General features: G+C 46.9%; 1 protein-coding gene and 1 pseudogene across 1 annotated transcript; both read left to right on the top strand.

The window, feature by feature from the left end:
- Positions 1-1,403: 1,403 nt before the first annotated feature.
- LOC106695540 (T-cell-interacting, activating receptor on myeloid cells protein 1-like) lies at positions 1,404-13,769 on the top strand. The gene is made up of 5 exons (XM_023748605.1): positions 1,404-1,503; positions 9,073-9,105; positions 11,641-11,937; positions 13,409-13,547; positions 13,727-13,769. Exons 1-5 carry the CDS (start codon positions 1,470-1,472, stop codon positions 13,731-13,733), a joined length of 510 nt encoding a protein of 169 aa, XP_023604373.1. The 5' UTR covers positions 1,404-1,469; the 3' UTR covers positions 13,734-13,769.
- A 5,054-nt stretch (positions 13,770-18,823) lies between these two features.
- Positions 18,824-19,395, top strand: LOC102441103 (annotated as a pseudogene).
- Positions 19,396-20,292: the final 897 nt, after the last annotated feature.

Below are 20,292 nucleotides of genomic sequence, written 5' to 3'. Positions count from 1 at the left end.
GGCTGACACTCTATCCACTGAGACAAACAGGCTAGGGCTCAAAGACGATTTTAAGTGCTAAGTGTGGTCTCACAAAATCAGTGCGAACCCCGCCCGAAGACTGTGGTGCAGTCCCCACGTGCAGAGGGTCTTGGAGGACTGTGCTGTGAGGCCGGATGTGACCAGGAACTGGCCCGAGCCATCCTGCTGGTGTAACAATGTGCCTGTGACGTCGGCACCTGGCCATGAAGCCAAACACGCCGGTGATCAGCACTGCTTCGTAGCCGCAGGTCCCAGGAGCTCTGGGGAGGTCTGCGCCAGCTTGTCAGCATTGCTTATTGGCAATCATGAACGTGACGCTTCACACTGGGTCCTGGGGACACCCCAGAGGGCTCTGCCGGCTGGGGCTGGGCATGTAGCAAGCATATGCCAACGTGCCTGTCAGAGTGAGAAACCCAGCCTAGGATTCACTCTGGACTCCGGTTCTGAGGAGTTTTTGTGAATAAGGTCATGGTTTCTGCTGCGAGAGAAAGCCCATCTGTAAAGTCCTCGGAATGGGGAGAAAATTGGGCCTCATGCCTGCTCTCTGGGGATCCTTTTGCCTGGGATGCTGATCCTCATTTTATTTTTTACTGAGTTTATTGGGGCGACATTGGTAAATAAAATTATAAAGGCTTCAGTATGCAATTCTGCAACACATCGTCCGTATGTTGTATTGTGTGTTTACCACCCCAGGGCAAGTCTCCGTCCATCATCAATCAACCCCTCCCCTTTTTCACTGATTTTGAGAGAGAGAGGAAGGGAGAGGTAGAGGGAGAAACATTGATGTGAGAGTGAAACATCAATCAGCTGCCTCCTGCTCGCCCCCTACTGGGGAATCAAGCCCAGAACCCGGGCCTGTGCCCTGACCGGGAATTGAGCCAGCAACCTTTCAGTGCACGGATGACGCCCAACTGAGCCACACACCGGCCAGGGCTCTCCCCCGCTTATGCGGTCTATGTCACTGTTGTGTGCATCCTTTTCCTGCACTACCCGCAGACTCACTGCATTGCCAGGGGTTCTGAGAGTCTTCTGTAGCCACTGAACCTGGAGGACTATCTGGCCCAAGCCCTTAGTTCTGAGCCTGTGTACAATGTCTATCAACCTGAATGTTTTTCCAGGATTCCCATTATTTTTGAGCAAAGTACCTTCATCGCCTCCATAGAACTCTGCAGGCTCCAGTCTCAGGCATCTGGGGGGTTGCCTGCTTGGTGCCTGAAGTCGGACGGAGACAGAGGAAGTTCTTCTTGAAGGTCAGTTGGGAGGAACATGTTGCAATCGATGGCACAATACGCTTCCAGAAACTGGCTGTGGAGGAGGGAAGTGAGAAGTCAGAGAAAAGTCATAATTGCCCACACTCCGCCGTCAGGGGGGAACTGTGACCACCCCAGCTTTTCGAGCTTCTGTGGACGGCGCTGGTGCAGGACTCCAGGACAGGCTGACGTGACACTATGATCCATAAACTGCTTCCTCTCCTCTGTCTCAGTAAGTCTAGCAGGGCGGGGCCGGGCAGGGAGGGGCGGGGTGGTGCGGTGCATGGGGCCCTAGAGAATAATATAATTGGTGAGAGGTTTGAATTGGGGGTGGAGAGAGAAATGATAACATCAACTGTGGTTTACTGAATGCATGTGATGTATTAAAAATCTTGCCAAGCCCTAGCCGGTTTGGCTCAATGGATAGAGCGTTGACCTGCAGACTGAAGGGTCCCAGGTTCGATTCCTGTCAAGGGCACATGCAGGCTCGATACCCAGTAGGGGGTGTGCAGGAGACAGCCGACCAATGATTCTCTCTCATCATTGATGTTTCTGTCTCCCTCTCTCTTCCTCTCTGAAATCAATAAACATATATTTAAAAAAATCTTGCCAAGACACACACACTACCCCTAAACCTGTGTTTTCCAAATCACAATGAGTCTTGCTCCAACTTTATGATTTTTGCTGAATGTCTCATGGTTTTCTTATCGACTTAGATATTTTGCTTAAATAAAAGTGTTTAAGGTAGAAACTTTATATCGATAGCACGAATAAAAACCTGGTGTCAAAAAGAAGGTAACTATGAAGTCAATACAACGAGAAGGAAACAATGTTACAATACATATTTTTTTAAAATATATTTTATTGATTTTTTACAGAGAGGAAGGGAGAGGGATAGAGAGTTAGAAACATCGATGAGAGAAACATCAATCAGCTGCCTCCTGCACACCCCCTACTGGGGATGTGCCCGCAACCAAGGTACATGCCCTTGGCCTGAATGGAACCGGGGACCCTTCAGTTCTCAGGCTGACGCTCTATCCACTGAACCAAACCGGTTAGGGCCAATACATATTTTTTGTTCATCTCATCCAAGGATATTGTTCCCATTGATTTTTAGAATGGAAAGGAGGGAGAGAGAGAGAGAGACTGAGAGGAACACTGATGTGAGAGAAACACACAGATTGGCTGCCTCCTTCATGTGCCCACGACAGGGGCTGGGGAATCAAACCTGCATCCCAGGTACGTGCCCTTGAACTGGGAATTGAACCCTCGGTCCTTCGGTGTGTAGGCGGAGGTTCCAACCATTGAGAAATACTGGCCAAGGCAACAATATTTCAACTATACCCTGTTGCTTGTCAAGCTTCTGAGCCTGAAACCTGCTATTTCTTTGGTATAAAGGCAGTTAGTCATGAAGGAGAGGCATCGGAGGCCAGCTTTGAACAGACTTTCCTGTTGATAAAATCAAAGGCGCTGGTCAGTGGTCAGTCATGTGACATTTGATCAAATCGAGCCTGCCCTGAGCCTCCTCCCTTCCCCGGGAAGTAGCACACGACAGCGATGGCTGCGTTCCACACTTGGGAAACACCACTGTGACCCGACAACAACACAAAAACCCGCGAGAGGGAACTAGGTCCACTCCCACAGGTGGAGCATCCAGTGGGAGTTTGCAAACTGAATTGGCACGCACACACGGGATGCAGGGAAGCGGAATTTCCACCAGAACTGCCTAGCTCCCCATACCTTTCCTCCCAGTCACGGTGTTACCTTAAAAGAAACACAGACACAAGGGTCCTTGGTATAGACGCATCCTGGGAGTGTTTGTCAGGACTTGGGGTTGGAAAAAGCCTGAGGAGGGAAAGATGAGAAAGACCATATGCCCCCAGCTATGGAGCTAGGATGTAACTCAAATGAGTATTTTCAGAAACCAACAGAGCTTGGTAGCCACAAAAATCAGGAGAGGCCCTAGCTGGTGTGGTTCAGTGGATAGAGCATCGGCCTGAGGACTGAAGGGTCGTGGGTTCGATTCCGGTTAAGGGCACATGCCTGGGTTGCAGACTCGATCCCCAGTAGGGGGCATGCAGGAGGCGGCCAATCAATGGTTCTCTCTCATCATTGATTTCTCTCTCTCTCTCTCCCTCTACCTTCCTCTCTGAAATCAATTTAAAAAAATCAGGAGAGGAGAACTTGCCCCGGCATGGTCCTTTGCACTTGGCTTTCTCCCGTTGCCACAATTTTCAGATCCCAAGCCCGTGGGCTGCTCCAGAGCATCCCCTACATCAGAGGCTTGTCTGGTCGGGAGGCAGTGAACGAAGCACGTGCCTGGAGACTCAGCCCCTGCACACTCATCTGGGGGGGGGGGCCTTGGGAAACATGTCAATATTGAAGCGTTTCCTCATCTTTCAGGGTCAGCCTCACAGTGAGGCTCCAGCATGCGTGACACATACTGAGGCGCACAGTCCATGCTCGATAAATGGTATTTTTAATGTTTACTTGGTCAGGCGCTGATTCCACTAGCAATTCCTTTCAGAAATCTTCCCCGGATGAAAAATCTCCTTCCTTTTCATGGCTGAGTAATATTCCATTTTGTGTCTATACATTCCATTTATGCATAGACCACGTTTTGTTTATCCATCCATTGGCTGATGGGCACCTGGGTCTTTTCCAACTTTTGGCTCTTCATTAGCTTCCTCCCTTCAATGAGCAGGTTCACTTTTCTCCTCATTTTGTCTTTGAGTGATAGTGAGTCTCCTGATGCTCCCTCCAAGCAATGAGGCCTCTGAGCAGGCTCCTGGCTGTTACTTGGGTACATCCTGAAGAAAGAAGTGAGATCACATGGGATGTTCTGGGGACTTGGAGTGTTGGATAAACATCACATGACTGACCACTATCTATCAAGCTCAACAAAGCGGTCAACCTCATTCGGATTAGCAGGGCACAGGAGACCATGAACAGGGTAGCTTAAGGTGCTTGGGCCCTGGGGGTCTTGAGGAGGGCAGGAGGAGGTTGCTGGAGAAGGGGCCAGCACTTCAAAAGCTCCAGAATGTTCCATGGGTCAAGAGAGAGCACATCCTGACTTGAGTCATAACCACAATTCCCTCAGGAGTTGTTCCATGACGCCCAGAATTTATTTTCCTTCATCGAGAGTCAGAGGGGACTGCCGCTCTCTCTGGGCAGCTCATTCAGCCTACAGGCTCTCCGAGTCCCCGAGACTTGAGCTCTCTTGCAGGAAGTCTGAGTTCTCGCCATCCACTTTGCTTTCTGTCACGACAGGAAGCTGGTCTTTACCGCTGGTCTCTGACCTGCTATGCAGAGAGCAGAAGTAGCACCTCCCTGCCGGCCCAGCACAATCCCTTAGAAAGGAGAGATCAGTGCCGTGGGCTCCACCTCCTCTTTGCAAGGCAGAGCAAAAGGACAAAGGCCCAGGCTCCCAGGGCTTTGACGCTCAGAGACCAGGCTTGCCGGGAGCCGGTACATCCTTGCTGCTTGACACAGTTGCTGCAGGAAAGAAACATCTGCACAGCATGTTTCAAGGGACCTGGCGTATATAGCATACTGTTCTTAATATGTTTGCTCCCCTTAGCGCTATGTGTTTTAACCAAGGTCACCTCTCTGAGAAAGGTTGTTTCCCCAGGTGAGGATTTTTCCCGGAGGTTAGGGAGGGGATACAACCCCTTAATTAAGTGCCAGGCGGGTAGTTAAGCTACATAATCTTTACTCCCTGGAATGGAGATAAGAAACGCCCTAACCTTTGCAATAGAAATTGACAGGATTAAAATCGGCTGGTATAAATACAGATGTAACAAGACAATAAACATCAGATCCTGGCTAGAGATCATAGCAAGAAAACATGGCAACAGAACCTGACTAGAGATCTGGGCTAGAACCTGGCTGAAGAACCTAGACACAGAACCTAGAGAGAGAACCTAGGGAGAGAACATGGCAAAAGATCCTGGACAGAACCTGGCTATAGAACCTGGCTGGAGAACCTAGACAGAACATGGCAGGAGAACCTGGATAGAACCTGGCAGGAGAACCTTGCTACAGAACCTGGTGACAGAACCTGGCTAAAGAACCTACACAGAACCTGGCTACAGAACCTGGTGGGAGAACCTCGCTATGCTGATCAACTGAATTCTGGCACCGTGTCATTCCTTCTTCGCCGACTCCATCCACACCTTTGGGGACCCCTGGACCTGCTGGGGTTGGACCCCAGCACAGGCTCTCACGCCAGAGCCGGGGTCATGCTGCCTCCCGAGTGTAGCTTCTAGTGAGTTCCGGTGCTCACAGGTGTCTCTCAACTCTACCTTCTCCCATGCTCTGTGGATTCACTGACAGTAAAAAAGACATTTCTTTCAATACCTTAAACACTTGTATTATGCTCCTTTTTTTTTTAACTGTGGTAAGATATATGTAAATAATATTTATCCTTTTAACTATTTGTGGGTGTATAGTTCAATGACATTAAATACATTCAGATATTTTTACAATTGATTTTGAGAGAGAAGAGAGAGAGAGAAACATCAACCTATTGTTCCACTTACTTATGCATTCATTGGTTGGTTGTTGTCCAGAAACACAAAGTTAGTGGGTTTGATTCCTGGTCAGGGCACATACAAGAATCAACCAAGGGCCTGGTTGGTGTCGCTCAGTGGTTGAGTGTTGACCCAATAACCACGAGGTCAGGATTCGATTCCTGGTCAGGGCATGTGCCCGTATTACAGGCTCAATGCCTGGTGTGGGGGCATGCAGGAGGTGGCCTATCAATGACTCTCTGTCATCATTGATGTTTCTCTCTCCCTCTCCTTTCTTCTCTCTGAAATCAGTAACAATATATTTTTAAAAAGAATCAACCAATGAATGCATAAATAAGTAGAAGAACAGATAGATGTTTTCCTCTCTACCTTTCTCCCTCTGTCAAAAACCAATCAATAAATAAAATTTTAAATGTATAAATACATTCAGAATGTTGTATAACCATCATCACCCAAAACTCTCATCGTATCAAACATCAACTCTGTACCCATTATCCAAGAACCCATTTTCTCTTTCTTCCCAACCTCTGGTAACCTCTGTTCTACTTTTTGTCTCTATGAATTTGCCTGTCCTAAGTACTTTGTGTAAGTGTAATCATACAATATTTGTCTTTTTATGTCTAGCTAATTTCATGTGCATAATGTTTTCAAATATGTTTTTATTAATTTTTATTTTTAAAAATATTTCTTTATTGATTTTAGAGATGAAGGGAGAGGGAGAGAGAGATAGAAACATCAATGATGAGAGAGAATCATTGATCACCTGCCTCCTCACACCCTCCATTGGGGATCAAGCTCGCAACCTGGGTATGTACCCTTGGCTAGAATTGAACCCGGGACCCTTCAGTTCGCAGGCTGATGCTCTATCCACTGAGCCAAACCAGCTAGGGCTGAGAGAGAGAAAGGGAAAAGGAGAGGGCGAAATATCAACTTGAGAGAGAAACATTAATATATATATGTTTCAGGGATATATATATCCTATATAATAAAAGCCCAGTGACTGAACGGCAGAACGACCAGAATGACCAGTTGACCAGTCACTATGACGTGCACTGACCACCAGGGGGCAGATGCTCAATGGAGAGGAGCTGCTCCCTTGGTGGTCAGTGTGCTACCACAGTGGGAGCACCGCTTGGCTGACCGGAATGAGCAGTTGCTCCCATTGCGAAACCCCAGGGCTGACAGGAAGGAACCCGGGCTGCAATTGTCACCTCCTCACTCCCTGCCGCCTCCTCCAGATGCCTGCAGGCGGCACAGGAGCGCTGCAGCCGGGCTCACAGAGCTGACCCCGGACACTGGGAGGTGGGTTCGTGGCTGCTGCGGGACTGAGGCCTACTCTGCCGCCTCTCAGTGTTGTTGTCCCTGGGCCTGGCCCTGATTGGGTCCCCTGGAGAGGTGAGTGCTCCAGCTCCACGGGAGATGCTGGACCAGGGACCAGCCACTCAGAGGGCGGGTCCACAGCCACTTGGCTGACCAGGATGAGAGGCGCTCCCACAACAGGCCGATCCCCACAGGCCACACCCCTCACCAGCGCACGAATCCTGTGCACCTGGCCTCTAGTATATATATTTAATCCTCACCCAAGGGTATTTTTCCCATTGATTTTTAGAGAGAGTGGAAGGGAAGGAAGGAAGGAAGAAAGAGAAACATCGACTGGTTGCCTCCCACACATGTCCTGACCAACACTGGGGATTGAACCTTCAACCGAGGTATGTGCCCTTGACTGAAAATTGAACCAGGGACCCTTCAGTGCCTGGGCCGAAGCTCTAACCACTGCTCATGCTAAAATTGTCCCATGCAATTTTAGCACGAAGGCCTGGCAACTTCCCCCTTTTCTCTACTAAGACACAAAACTGTTTGGCCCCCACAGGGTAAAAAGAGGAAATCTCTTAGAAACACAGGCCTAACCAACACCCGTTGACTTAAATCAATCTTTCTTATAACAATGTTCCTAAACAGGCTTGATGTTAATTTTAAAGGTATTTTAGCATCAGGAAAACCTGTGCCGACCACACTGAGAGGGAAGGCTGTGGCTGGTCAGAGATGTCCATAATCACCTTCATTAGGAAGTTTCTTTCTAAGCCGACTGACTGTGAATATCAGTGTCAATGTTCTAGTCTTAATAAACGGTTTTCTGGGTTCAGTTAAAACAGTGGTTCTCCATCGTAGCTCAGTATCTGCATCATCTGGGGGATTTTGAAAGTTTGGTGCCTGAGTCTTATTACCAAGCAATTCTGATGCAATGCTTTTGCTGTCTGGTCTGCCTGCTGCGATTTCCTTTTAAAAAAAAATTGAATTTAATGGGATTGACGTTGGTTGACAAAACTATATAGGGTTCAGGGATACAATTCTACAACACATCATCTGTATATAGTATTGTGAGTTTACTCCTTCTTTCATCATTCATCCTCCCTCTACCTTGTCCTGCTGCCTCCCACCCCCTTCCCTCTGGTAATCACCACACTATTGCTTGTCTATGAGGTGTGCTTTTTTGTTTTTCCTTAACCCTTTCACCTTTTTTATCCCCCTCCCTTCTGACAGCTGTCAGTCTGTCCTCTGTATCTATGAGCCTGTTTCTATTTTGTTCATTCGTTTCTTTTGTTCATTAGATTCCACATATAAGTGAAATCATATGGTATTTGTCTTTCTCTGACTGGCTTATTTCTCTTAGCATAATATTCTCCAGGTCCATCCTTGCTGTCACAGAAGGTAAGATTCTGTTCTCTTTTATTCACTTTTTAAAATATATTTTTATTTATTTCAGAGAGGAAGGGAGAGGTAGAGATAGAAACATCAATGGTGAATCGTTGATTGGCTACCTCCTGCACACCCCCAATGAGGATCCAGCCTGCAACCTGAGCATGTGCCCTGACCGGGAATTGAACTGTGACCTCTTGGTTCACAGGTTGATGCTCTACCATTGAGCCAAGCCTGCATCTTTTCACACCCTTGTAAGATCTATAACGTCTTTAAACTGCGGCATCTCATCAGCAGTCCATGTGCATTTGTTGGGCCCTACTATGTGCCAGGAGCTGTGGAACACAGGGGATAATGTGGTGAACAGCACCGAGTCCTTGCCTTACAGCGGCTCACAGTGATGTCTTGTGTCCCCCCTGGGATGAAGTACATAATCTTCCATAAACTCCTAAAAATTACAAGCACCCCGGCTTATATATTTAAAATATATTTTTTTAAAAAGATGCAGGCTCACCAGAAGATGACGAGGGCTCAATGCAGGAGCTTCTGTCTCATGGATGATTCCTTTGCAGGGCTGTGTGCTGGCCAAGACCTAAGAAGAGACGGTGAGTGTTTCTAAAGGAAAGCCTTCCTTCTCCTTCACTCCAAATTCCCCTCATCCCTTCTCTTTCTTCAGAAGAGCAGGTGAGTAAACCAAGTCCAGCTCTGGACTCGGCTTCCTTCCAGGGTCACTTCCCAGGCCCTCCATCCGTGCCTGGCCCACCTCGGTGCTTCCTGCCAATAGTCATGTGACACTGCGATGCTCCACTCCTGACTGGGAAGTCAAGTTTGCTCACTCATTCATGGATCATAAAGAACATTATAACCTAATGAACAAAAATAGATACAGAGGCAGAGAAGCATTACACAGACTGTCAAAGTACAGCAGGAAAGCTGGAGAGTGTTGGGGGGGGGGGCGGTAAGAGATCAATCAAAGGACTTATATGCACGCATATAAGCACAACCAATGGACACAAGACACTGGGGGGGTGGGGGAAGGGCATGTGCCGGGGGGTAGGGGAGGCCGGGAGAAGGTCAATGGGGAATAAAAAGGAGACATATGTACTACTATTTGTAATACTTTAAACAAGAAAATAAAATTAAAGAAAAAAAAGAACAATGCTCCTTTGGAGTCCTCGCCATCTCCTGATTCCCCAGAGGGCCTGGCGGAATTTCACCTCCCTCACCTACACACCAGGAGCGCTGGAGAGCACACCTGCGAATATTACAGGACAGGGAGCCCCACCATAAGGTCACTGCCCAGTGATGTCCTTCTACTGCTGGTGACAGGTGGGGACGGGTGCTCAGAATGACACACCATCTCCCTAGGACTGGGATGAGGAGGGGTCCAGAGAATGAGAGAGGAGCAGGGTCTCACCTCCAGTGTACTAGGTGTACCAGTTAATAATGCAGATTTCTTCAATAGATGGAGTTACACATATGTTGATATATATGTGATTTGATATGTATGCTATTTTGTTGTATTGACAACAAGCTTCAAAACTTCATGTGAAGTTTTCTGAAGGTGTTAACATCATAGATATTTTTATGCTTAAAAATGTTGAATTTCGTGCCAAAAAAAGAGCATTTGGGGAAGTTTTAATTCATTACTTTATTTTGAAGAAAAAGTTATCGTATACTTCAGGAAGCTTATGGTGAACATGCTCCATCTCAAGATACTTGTGAACGCTGGTCTAAACGCTTTAAAGGTGATGATTTCAATGTGAAAGACAAAGAACGTCCAGGTCAACCGAAAAAGTTTGAAGACCAACAATTACAAGCATTATTGGATGAAGATGTGTGTCAAGCTAAAAACAACTTGCAGAAGAATTAAACGTTGCTCAGCAAACAATTTCTGATTGTTTATAAGCAATGGGAAAGATTTTAAAGGAAGGAAAATGGGTGCCACATCAACTGAAGAAAGACAAATGGAAAACCAAAAAGTCATCAGTAAAATGTTGCTTCAACAGCATGAAAGAAAGTCTTTTTTGCATTGAATTGTGACTGGCGATGAAAAGTGGATTTATTGTGAGAATCCCAAACGCACAAAATCATGGGTTGACCCAGGTCAACCATCAACATCTACTGTAAGGCCAAATTGCTTCGGAAAGAAGACAGTGCTCTGCGTTTGGTGGGATCAGGGAAGGCGTAGTGTATCATGAGCTTCTAAAACCAGGTGAAACCGTTAATACTGATCACTACCGACACAAATAATCAATTTGACCATGCTTTGAACTCGAAAGACCAGAATGTGCCAGAAGACATGGCACACCTTTTTTGCTTCATGATAACGCACGATCACACACTTGAAAAACCGGTAAAGACACGTTAAAAGATCTTGCCTGGGAAGTATTAACCCACCCGCTGTATTCACCAGACCTTGCTCCTTCAGATTATCACTTATTTTGATCGATGGCACAGCACTTTCTGAGCAGCACTTCTAAAGGTATGAAGAAATGGAAAATTGGGTCTCTGAATGGTTTGCCTCAAAACAAGAAAAGTTCTATTGGGACGGTATCCACAAATTACCTGAAAGATGGGGGAAATGTGTAACTAGTGATGGACATTACTTTGAATAAAGGACTTTTGATGTTTCTCTTGAAATTATTGTGTTTTCTTTGATTACAAAATCTGCCATTATTAACCGGTACATCTAGTACAGTGGTCGGCAAACTCATTAGTCAACAGAGCCAAATATCAACACCACTTCTTCAAAACAGACTCGCCCAGGCCGAAAACCGACTTCTGCGCATGGACCACAAAGTTTCAATTGCACTGTACGTGCGCGCCCGCACGTGGTATTCTGTGGAAGAGCCACACTCAAGGGGCCAAAGAGCCGCATGTGGCTCGCGAGCCGCAGTTTGCCGACCACGGACCTAGTAGATGGGGAGGTGAGATGGAGAAGGACAGGAACAGAGCTGGGGACCCTGCCCTCATCCAGGGCTTGTAGGAGGGACATCTCCTTCCTGGAGTCAGAGGAGAAAGAGGGTGAGGCCAGGTGTCTGTCACTTCCCACGTTCCCTGGGAACCTGCCAGGACAACAAGCCTGAGCGGGGACCCAAGGCTTCTGCCCATGACTTCTGAGCTTCCTTCTCTTACAGGAGAATTACCTAAACCTTCCCTCCACGCCCGCCCAGGGCGTAAGGTGACTGCAGGAGAAAACGTGATTCTGCAGTGCCAGCTGCCCAGGCCTGTGACAGAACCTCACACGTTTGCTTTACTGAAGAAAGGAACCTCAACACCCATACAGCTCCAGAGTGCAGTAGGAATTCAGACAGACTTCTCCCTGCCAAGTGTGACAGGCAGTGACACTGGGGCCTACAGCTGTGTGTACTACCAAACAGGGGCTCCTTTCTGGGCCTCAAGGCCCAGTGATGAGCTCACCATCTTGGTGACAGGTAAGGTTTCTGCAAGATTTTGTGAACTTCAATTCCCAGTCCGGCCAAATGCCTAAGTTGTGGGCTCAATCCCCATTGGGGGTGTGCAGGAGTTGGCTGAGTGATGATTCTCTCTCATCATTGATGTTGCTACCTCTCTTTCCCTCTCTCTTCCACACTGAAATCAATAAAAAATATGTTTTTAAAAAAGAGAACTTTTTTTCTCTTTTAAGCTGATTTGGCTCACTGGATAGAGCGTTGACCTGCAATTGAAGGGTCCCGGGTTCAATTCCAGTTAGGGGCACAAGCCCAAGGCTGTGAGCTCAATTCCCAGTGGGAGGTGTATAGGAGGCAGCCAATCAATGATTCTCTCTCACCACTGATGTTTCTGTCTCTCTCCCTCTCTCTCTTTCTCTGAAATAAAAATGTTTTTAAAAGAGAACTTATAAAAATATATAAATAGCCCATAAGATCTGCCATCTTCTGCTTCTCACCTCCTAATTTCCACTCCTTTGCCCTTCTTTGTTCTGAATTCTTAATTTCTCATGCTGTTCTTCAACTTTATCAGTCCTGCATCACCACCATTCCTCCTACCGCTCTCTACATCTCTTAACATTTTGGTTGGTTTTAGCGAGAGTATTACCAAGACTCTCTTTTGTTCTCAGAATGTGGCATTCCACAGCCTCCTGCTGGATGGTGACGGATGCAATGTGTTGTTTTTTTAAAAATCTCCTGATACTTATGGCAAAATTATCTGTGGTTACCTTGTTTCCTGCTATGGCACACTGTGTGCTAGCTCTGTATGCTGCATTTTCTGCTGCTGAATCCTCTAAAGTGGTCGGTGAATGTCTTATAATTAGATCGAGGTCTGTATGGCCAGCCCTGAGAGGTGCCCAGAGCTCCCTGATTCCTGGGAAGCAGGGTCGTTACCCATTTCGCCCCATGGATTCTGCCTTCAGGGAACATTGTCGGTGATGGGTTTAGAGATCACCTTTGCCTGAGTTGGGATGAGTGCGATGGGGGATATAAATGCAGACTTCTCTACAGGAAGGAGGACCAATGACAAGATTGAGCCACTCGTGACTGCAGCTAAACACATGACATCATGATGCTTAGTTACTAAGTTCACTGAGCTCACTGCTGGTGTAAGTTTTGTGCTGTGAGGACTGGTGCTGATGCAGCTGTTGAATTTCAGTGCTGACAGGCAACTCTGATTCTCTGTGCTGCTTGCACACAAATTCCTAACAAAAGGAGAGAGGAGGGGAAAAGGAAATGCAGGGAAGTGGAAATGAGAGGGAAGGCAGAGAAAATATAAAAAGATGACGCACTACTCCAGCTCTCCTAACACTCCCCATTTGGTTCCCAGTGATTAGAACTATAATGCAGTACAGCTGAGCACTGCCCAGGACACACATGGGGGCCCGTGAAGGTCACCTCTGCTAGAACCATTGAGAAGCAGGGACATCAGTGGGGATCCTCTTCTCCCTTTCAGATGCCCCTGGTGCCACATCAACAGATTACACCACGGGTAACCTCATCCGACTGGGACTGTCTGCCCTAATTACGGTTCTTATGGTGGCTTTCCTGGTGGAAGCCTGGTGGAGCCAGAGGAGGTCTCCAAGTGGGTCCAGGTAAAACACTGAGCACTTCTCTCTGTCATGGGCTGTTGGAGTGATACGAGGGTCCCCTCCAAACCCACCCACTGCGATTTGTTTCGCATTATGGCGCAGGTGGAATTTTCCTCATCGGGTTTGACCATTCTGTTCATTGTAAGGATATTTAGTATCTCTTTTCCTTTCCTTTCAAACAGCAATTAAAGTGCCAATCATTGTGGAAGAAGCAGAGCAGCAGGTACTATCCACAATTCCTACTGAAACCTCCCTTTATGGAGAGGCTGGGGAGAGGGGTGGTTCTTCCTGGCTGAGAACCTGTTTTGGAGGCTGTGAGGATCCATATTCTTCCTTCTGGTTCCTCCCTGGATCCCAGGTCCCACCTCCTGTACCCACAGGTCCCCCAGGTCCCCCTGAGTTGGGAGGGGGAGATGATGAGTACCTGGTCCAGCAGGACCTGCTGAGTTTTTATAGCTGTGAAACCTACATTCCCAGCCAGCCCAGGACAAGACCGCTGGCTTCCTTCTTCCTGTGCGCTTCACCGGGGCCCTATGGCAGGACTGAGCGGACTCACCTAACACATTTTGGAGGACTTGACAAATACTTAAAACTTCAGCATGTGACCGGGTAGCAAGTAGTTCACGTGTAGGAACTGTTCTTCCTTGAAAACTGGGGGAAAGATGGGTTCCTATATAGTATTTATTAATGCTTCCCTTCCACTCTATCTTCTGCTCTGACCAGCAGTTGGTCAAACGTTGAAACTACTGTATTTATCATGTCTTTTAAATTTTATTTCATATATTCTCATAATTTTACCTAATTTGGGAGAATTCCAGTCTATATTATAGAATCAATTTGCTCTTGAGTTGTCCCCAGTATTCCCGGTGCAGATGTAAAATGTCATCGGGTATATTTTCATTTTCAGGATCTGTTGTTTCTTGTTTGATATCTTGTTCTTTTTCATAAATGCTCATTCTTATTTTAGAACTATTATCTCCTCTCATGACTCCGGAGATAGGCTATGAAAATCACATTCTGATGATAATAAAAGTGATTCTCTGAGACGGAAGTTATTTGCTTCCCCTGCTCCCTTCACTGTGGTGGGCCCATCAGATCATGGAGGAGTCAGCTCCTCTCTCACCCTCATTACAGCTGAGTCCCTCTTCTCCTGGCTGCTGCACTATGTGTATGATGAGGTGTGTGTGTGGCGGGGGGGGGGGGGGGGAGGAGTTCTTCCCACTGCACTTCTCAGGGTGCTGGGGATGACCTGAGCTGTGTACCTGTTGCTGAACTTCTCACTGTGGGGCTCTAGGTAACCTCAGGCATCAGGGGAAGTTTTGTGTTTCTCCCACTCAATTACTAAAACGCATGCCTCGTGCTGAGAATAAACCCTCTGGCTGCTATCTGGTCAAGTTCCACAAAATAAACAGAAGTCTGGATTTACAGACAGGACGGGTGGGGTCCATCGGAGAGACAGCGGTTGCTCAGTCTACAAACACCTCCTGCTCAGTCTCCACCATGGCCTCACCTGGAACAGCTTTAGCGATGCTCCCACTCCCCAATGGGTGACTGAGGGTGTTTATTTAGGTTGTGTTTTTCCTCTTCACACATATCTCACTTTTAACGTGTTTATTTGGAAATAATTGTAGATTCACAGGAAGTTACAAAAATAGCACAGATTTCTTCACTTGGTTCCTCTAATGGTTCCATTACTCGTCCATTACAATATCAAAAGGAAGAAGTTGACATGAATACATGTGTGTGCATAGTTCTCTCTTTTTTTATCTTATGTTCAGATTCATGTGGCCACCAACACAGTCCAATACTGATCTAGTCCATCACCATGAAGATGTCCCTCATGCTCTCTCTTTACAATCACACCCATCTCTCATCTTAACACCATTCTTCAACCCTGGCAACCAATGATTTCTTCTCTATCTCCAACATATTGTCATTTTCAGAATGTTCCATGTGACAATGCCTGGTTTCATTTCAATAATGTGGTTTCATTTTAGAAGTTAGAGCATCAGCCCACACAACGAAGGGTCAGGGTTTGATTCCTGGTCAAGGGAAGGTACCTGGATTGCCTGTTGGATCCATGGCCCCCTCAGGGCCTTTGGGGGAGGCAACTAATCAATGTCTCTCTCTCACATTGATGTTTCTTTCTCTCCTCTCTCTCTCTTCCCCCTCCCACACCCTCTCATTCTAAAAATCAATGGAAAAATAATCTTGGGTGAGGATTAACAATTTTAAAAAAATGAGAGTGCTTGCGACATCAAACCTGTGGGTTAGGTGAAGGGAATGAAGAAATGGGCTGGAACAAAGGTGTCACCAACCACATCAAGCTGTCCTTCCTCCTGTGGTTTTAAACTGAGAACGGGTCCTTTAATCCAGCGGCAGGCTCAGTATGGTGGCTGAATTCCTTTCTCTCCTCTTATTTGGTAAGTTTCTTAGGATTGATATATTGGGATTCGAGACACTGGTGGATTGACTGAAAGATGGGAAGAGTACAACAGAAATAACACTGCCTTCTATTCATTGATTGCTTCACATATGTCAGGACCTATGCTGCAGGCTTTATGGCCACTTATGTATCAAGTGTTTCTCAGTATGGGAATATGTGTATTCCACAGTCATGATGGTGCTCTATGCCTACACCACCTTCGTGTAATTAATAATTTATTGGCCCAGAGTCAACTTTTTCATCAAATCAAATCAATGTATTTATTTGAAATAATGTAGCAAGACTGTAACTAATAATGTAGTCACTTACCCCCCCAACCAAAAAAGGTAACTATAAAAAACAATACAATGGAGAGGTGGAAAATGTTAAGAATTCTAGTCTTTGCTGTTCATTGTCAAGTTTGAGCCCATGGAGGAACACTCTCTTTTTCAGTCGGTGACAGAGGTGTGATACCATACACTAACCTTTTCTCCTTGATTTGAACAAAGGGGCTTAGCCCTGGTGGGTTTTGGATCAGTGGTTAGAGCAGGGGTCCTCAAACTGCGGCCACGCGGGCCACATGCGGCCCGCCGAAAACATCTATCCGGCCCGCCGGGTGTTTTTGCCACCGCTGCCTGTCCTGCTTAGCAGCCGACTCGTCCTGGGCCCGCAGTGTGCATGTGTGGAATGTCTGAGGGACAGTGAACTGGCCCCCTGTTTAAAAAGTTTGAGGACCTCTGGGTTATAGCATTGGCTTGAGCACCAAAGAGTTGCAGTTCGGTCCTGTCAAAGGCAGGTACCTGGGTTAGCTTCCAGCCCTCCAGTTGGGGTGCATGTGGGAGGCAACCAGTCGATGTGCCTCTCACATAGATGTTTCTGTCTCACTCTCTCCCTCCCTCCCACTGTCTCTGAAAAGCAATGGAAAAAATATCCTCAGGTGAGAATTAACAACAAAAAAGGGCTTAGTGTGATCTGAAAGGGAGCCAAGTGTGTGATGCCGTGACCAGGGCTATGGAATACTGTCACTGGCTCAGCTGACAGCATCCCACAGAGCGCCTGTGCTCCGCATTCCACACTGCGGGAAACACCTCTCAGATCCTTTCAAACAGTCCTGTGTGATGGGAACTGTCCACAGTGGTAAGTGAGGACCCGGAGACAGAGGGGGGGGGTGTCCTGCAGAGAGTGAGCACAAAACTCAGTATGCAAGTCCAGGCCTGTCTTCCTCCTAAGCTTTACTGTTTCTCTCGGTTTTCACAAAATGTAAAGGGAAACAGGTATGGGGTCTTCAGAACCGCAATGTCCTTGGGCTGAGTGAACAGATGCTGGGCTGGGGGAATTCTAAGGGCACGACAGGAGCCTGGGTCACCCTGCTAAGTGAAAAGCGAATCACAAAGATCACACAGTGTGATTTTCATCCAGAAATCTATGGAGACAGAAGGTGCATTAGTGGTTGTTTGGGGCAGGGTTTGGGGGAGGCAGGAGAATAGGGGAGTGATGGCCTGTGGGCCTGGGATGTCATCATGAGGCCCTGAACATGTTTTAAAGTTGATGTGATGTTTGCACACATCGGGGAATACAGGAAAGCCACTGAAACATGCACTGTAAATGGAGATTATATGGTGTGTGAACTGTATCTCAATAACGCTCTTTATTAACGTCCCTTGGTGTGGAGCTGGGGTGCATCTCAGGGTGTCTCTCTGTGACAGGAAAACCGGGTTTCTTTGCACAGGAACAGTGTGTGGTTCCTGGCTTGGTTTTGGTCACCAGTTATACTGAATATGTTTCACATGCCTTGAGCAATGTTTGCCCTGGTTCAGTTATAGCAGTGGTTCCCCTTCTTGGCTACACACTTTTATCACTCAAGGAACAGATGTTAAATAGTACAGATGTCTGAGCCCCATTTGAAAACTTTTTGACTTATTCTACTGTGCTTCGGTCTGACCCTGGACTTTTACTAGCCACCAGGGGAGCCCAATGTGTTTGCAGGCAAAGTTAAGAACCACTGAGTGAATTATGCTACAAACACAGATGAATGGGAGACAGGAAAGAAGGTATGCTTTCTCTTTTATGGAATATCCATTTGGATTTTTCAAGGCTTGTTTTAGGACACTAAGCAGTAAACTTTGTCCTATTTAGATATTCTGGAATGAAACACACAATGACAAAGATAGGGTCAGAAACTTTTAAAGAAGGCTAAGGTTGCCGAACCGGTTTGGCTCAGTGGATAGAGCGTCAGCCTGCGGACTCAAGGGCCTCGGGTTTGGTTCCGGTCAAGGGCATGTTCCTTGGTTGCGGGCACATCCCTGGTGGTGGTGGGGGGGCGCAGGAGGCAGCTGATCGATCTCTCTCTCATCGATGTTTCTGACTCTCTGTCCCTCTCCCTTCTTTTCTGTAAAAAATCAATGAAATATATTTTTTTAAAAAAAGGCGGCTAAGGTTGTCACAACTATCACTATCCTACCATAGGGCTTCTCTGCCTCTCAGCCAATTCCTTGCCCCACCAAATGAATATGGGTCTCTATGGTGTGAGGTTGGGATGGAGTGAAGCTGATGGAAGACAGGAATAGACTGTAAGGTTGCCAACTTTCTACCTCCTGGTAAGATCTCTCAATCATTCTTAACCTGCGGCATCTCATCAATCAATGTGCTTTCACAGAGGTCCTACTATGGGCCAGGACCTGTGAACATTGGGAATAATGTGGTGAACAGCCTTCCAGTTGGTCACAGACAGTGACATCTTGTGTCCCCCATGGTATGAAGTACATAGTCTTCTATGAAGTCTCTTGAGCTTTCAGCACTAAGAAGGCTCAGGTGTAACTTCCTTCGGTTGTCCCGAATCCGGGTTCATCCGACACCAGCTGCCTTCACCATGCTGCCAAAGTTCGACCCCAGCGAAATCAAAGTCGTATATCTGAGGTGCACCGGTGGGGAAGTAGGTGCCATGTCTGCCCTGGCCCCCAAGATCGCCCCCCTGTGCCAGTCTCCAAAAAAGGTTGGTGATGACATCACCAAAGCAACCGGTGATTAGAAGGGTCTGAGGATTACAGTGAAACTGACCATCCAGAACAGACAGGCCCAGATGGAGGGAGTGCCTTCTGCCTCTGCCCTAATCATCAAAGCCCTCAAAGAACCACCAAGAGACAGAAAGAAGCAAAAAAACATGAGGCGCAGTGGAACTATCTCTTCTGATGAGATTGTCAGCATTGCCCGACAGATGTGGCACCGATCTTTAGCTAGAGAACTCTCTGGAACCATTAAAGAGATCTTGGGGACTGCCCAGTCTGTGGGGTGCAATGTTGATGGCCGCCACCCTCTTGACATCATAGATGATATCAACAGTGGTGCAGTGGAATGTCCAGCTAGTTAAGAACTACAAAGGAAAATGTTTCAATTAAAGATCATTTGACAAGCAAAAAAAAAAAAAAATCTTTCAAGTAGCCCAGCTGTGATGGCTTAGTGGATTGAGCATCATCCCATGGATGAAGAAATACCAGGTTCGATTCTCAGCCAGTGCACATGCCTGGGTTGCGGGCTCGATCCCCAGTAAAGGATGTGCAGGATGCAGCCAATCAATGATTCTCCTCATTGATGTTTCTCTCTCTCTCTCCCTCTTCCTTCCTCTCTGAAATCAATAAAAACATATTTTTTAAAAACTGCAAGAAAATGTTATGACTTAATTTATGTCATCCGAGGCCCCTAGTAGACTTTACTATGGGGGTTCTTCTATCACAGATGAAACTGTCAGAAGACCCAGACTTATCTGGGGCCTCAGGTAACATCAAGAGTGGACATCACCAAGCTTCCCTGATCTTTCTCATGATTACTGCCTCCCACACAAGACTGAGAGATCTAGAAAACATAACACAGTCCCTAAAAGAAATGGTAAGATGAAAAGTGGTTCAGGACAGAAGATGAGAACAAGCGGGTTTGTGGAATTTTGTGGAACCAGGAAAGATCTTGGAGCCCTGGGAAGTGAGGGCAGCTTGGAGAACCTCTGGGAGGTCTGATGGAGGACCTTGGAGCAGAGCAGAGCCCAGTGTAGAAAATCCCAAATGCATGGCTGCCAGAGCTTCAACTCCATCACGAGCCCTTGAGATTGTCCCTCAGGGATCAGGGCAGAATGATGATGTGAGTTCCAGGCAGGTGCTTATGTCTCCTGGATGATTACTTTGCAGGACTGTGTGTTGGCCAAAGAGACATAAGAAGAGATGGTGAGTGTTTCTAAACTTAAACCTTCTTTGATCCTTCACCCTCAAAGCCCCCACTTTTCCCTTTCCCTTCTTTAAATGGGCTTCCAGCAGGTGAGCAAATCAAATCCAGCCC

Source organism: Myotis lucifugus, unplaced genomic scaffold, assembly GCF_000147115.1.
Source record: "Myotis lucifugus unplaced genomic scaffold, Myoluc2.0 scaffold_1575, whole genome shotgun sequence".
Lineage (NCBI taxonomy): Eukaryota > Metazoa > Chordata > Mammalia > Chiroptera > Vespertilionidae > Myotis > Myotis lucifugus.
Note: the sequence above shows the minus strand (reverse complement) of the source record. Positions and strands in the feature narration are given on the sequence as shown.

What these genes read in the sequence shown, in the direction of transcription:
- LOC106695540 (XM_023748605.1), top strand. Translation starts at nt 1,470, where the DNA reads ATGATCCATAAACTGCTTCCTCTCCTCTGTCTCA. An exon ending in CCAAGACCTAAGAAGAGACG is followed by an intron (nt 9,106 to 11,640) that starts GTGAGTGTTTCT and finishes CTTCTCTTACAG; the next exon opens with GAGAATTACCTAAACCTTCC. An exon ending in GCTCACCATCTTGGTGACAG is followed by an intron (nt 11,938 to 13,408) that starts GTAAGGTTTCTG and finishes TCTCCCTTTCAG; the next exon opens with ATGCCCCTGGTGCCACATCA.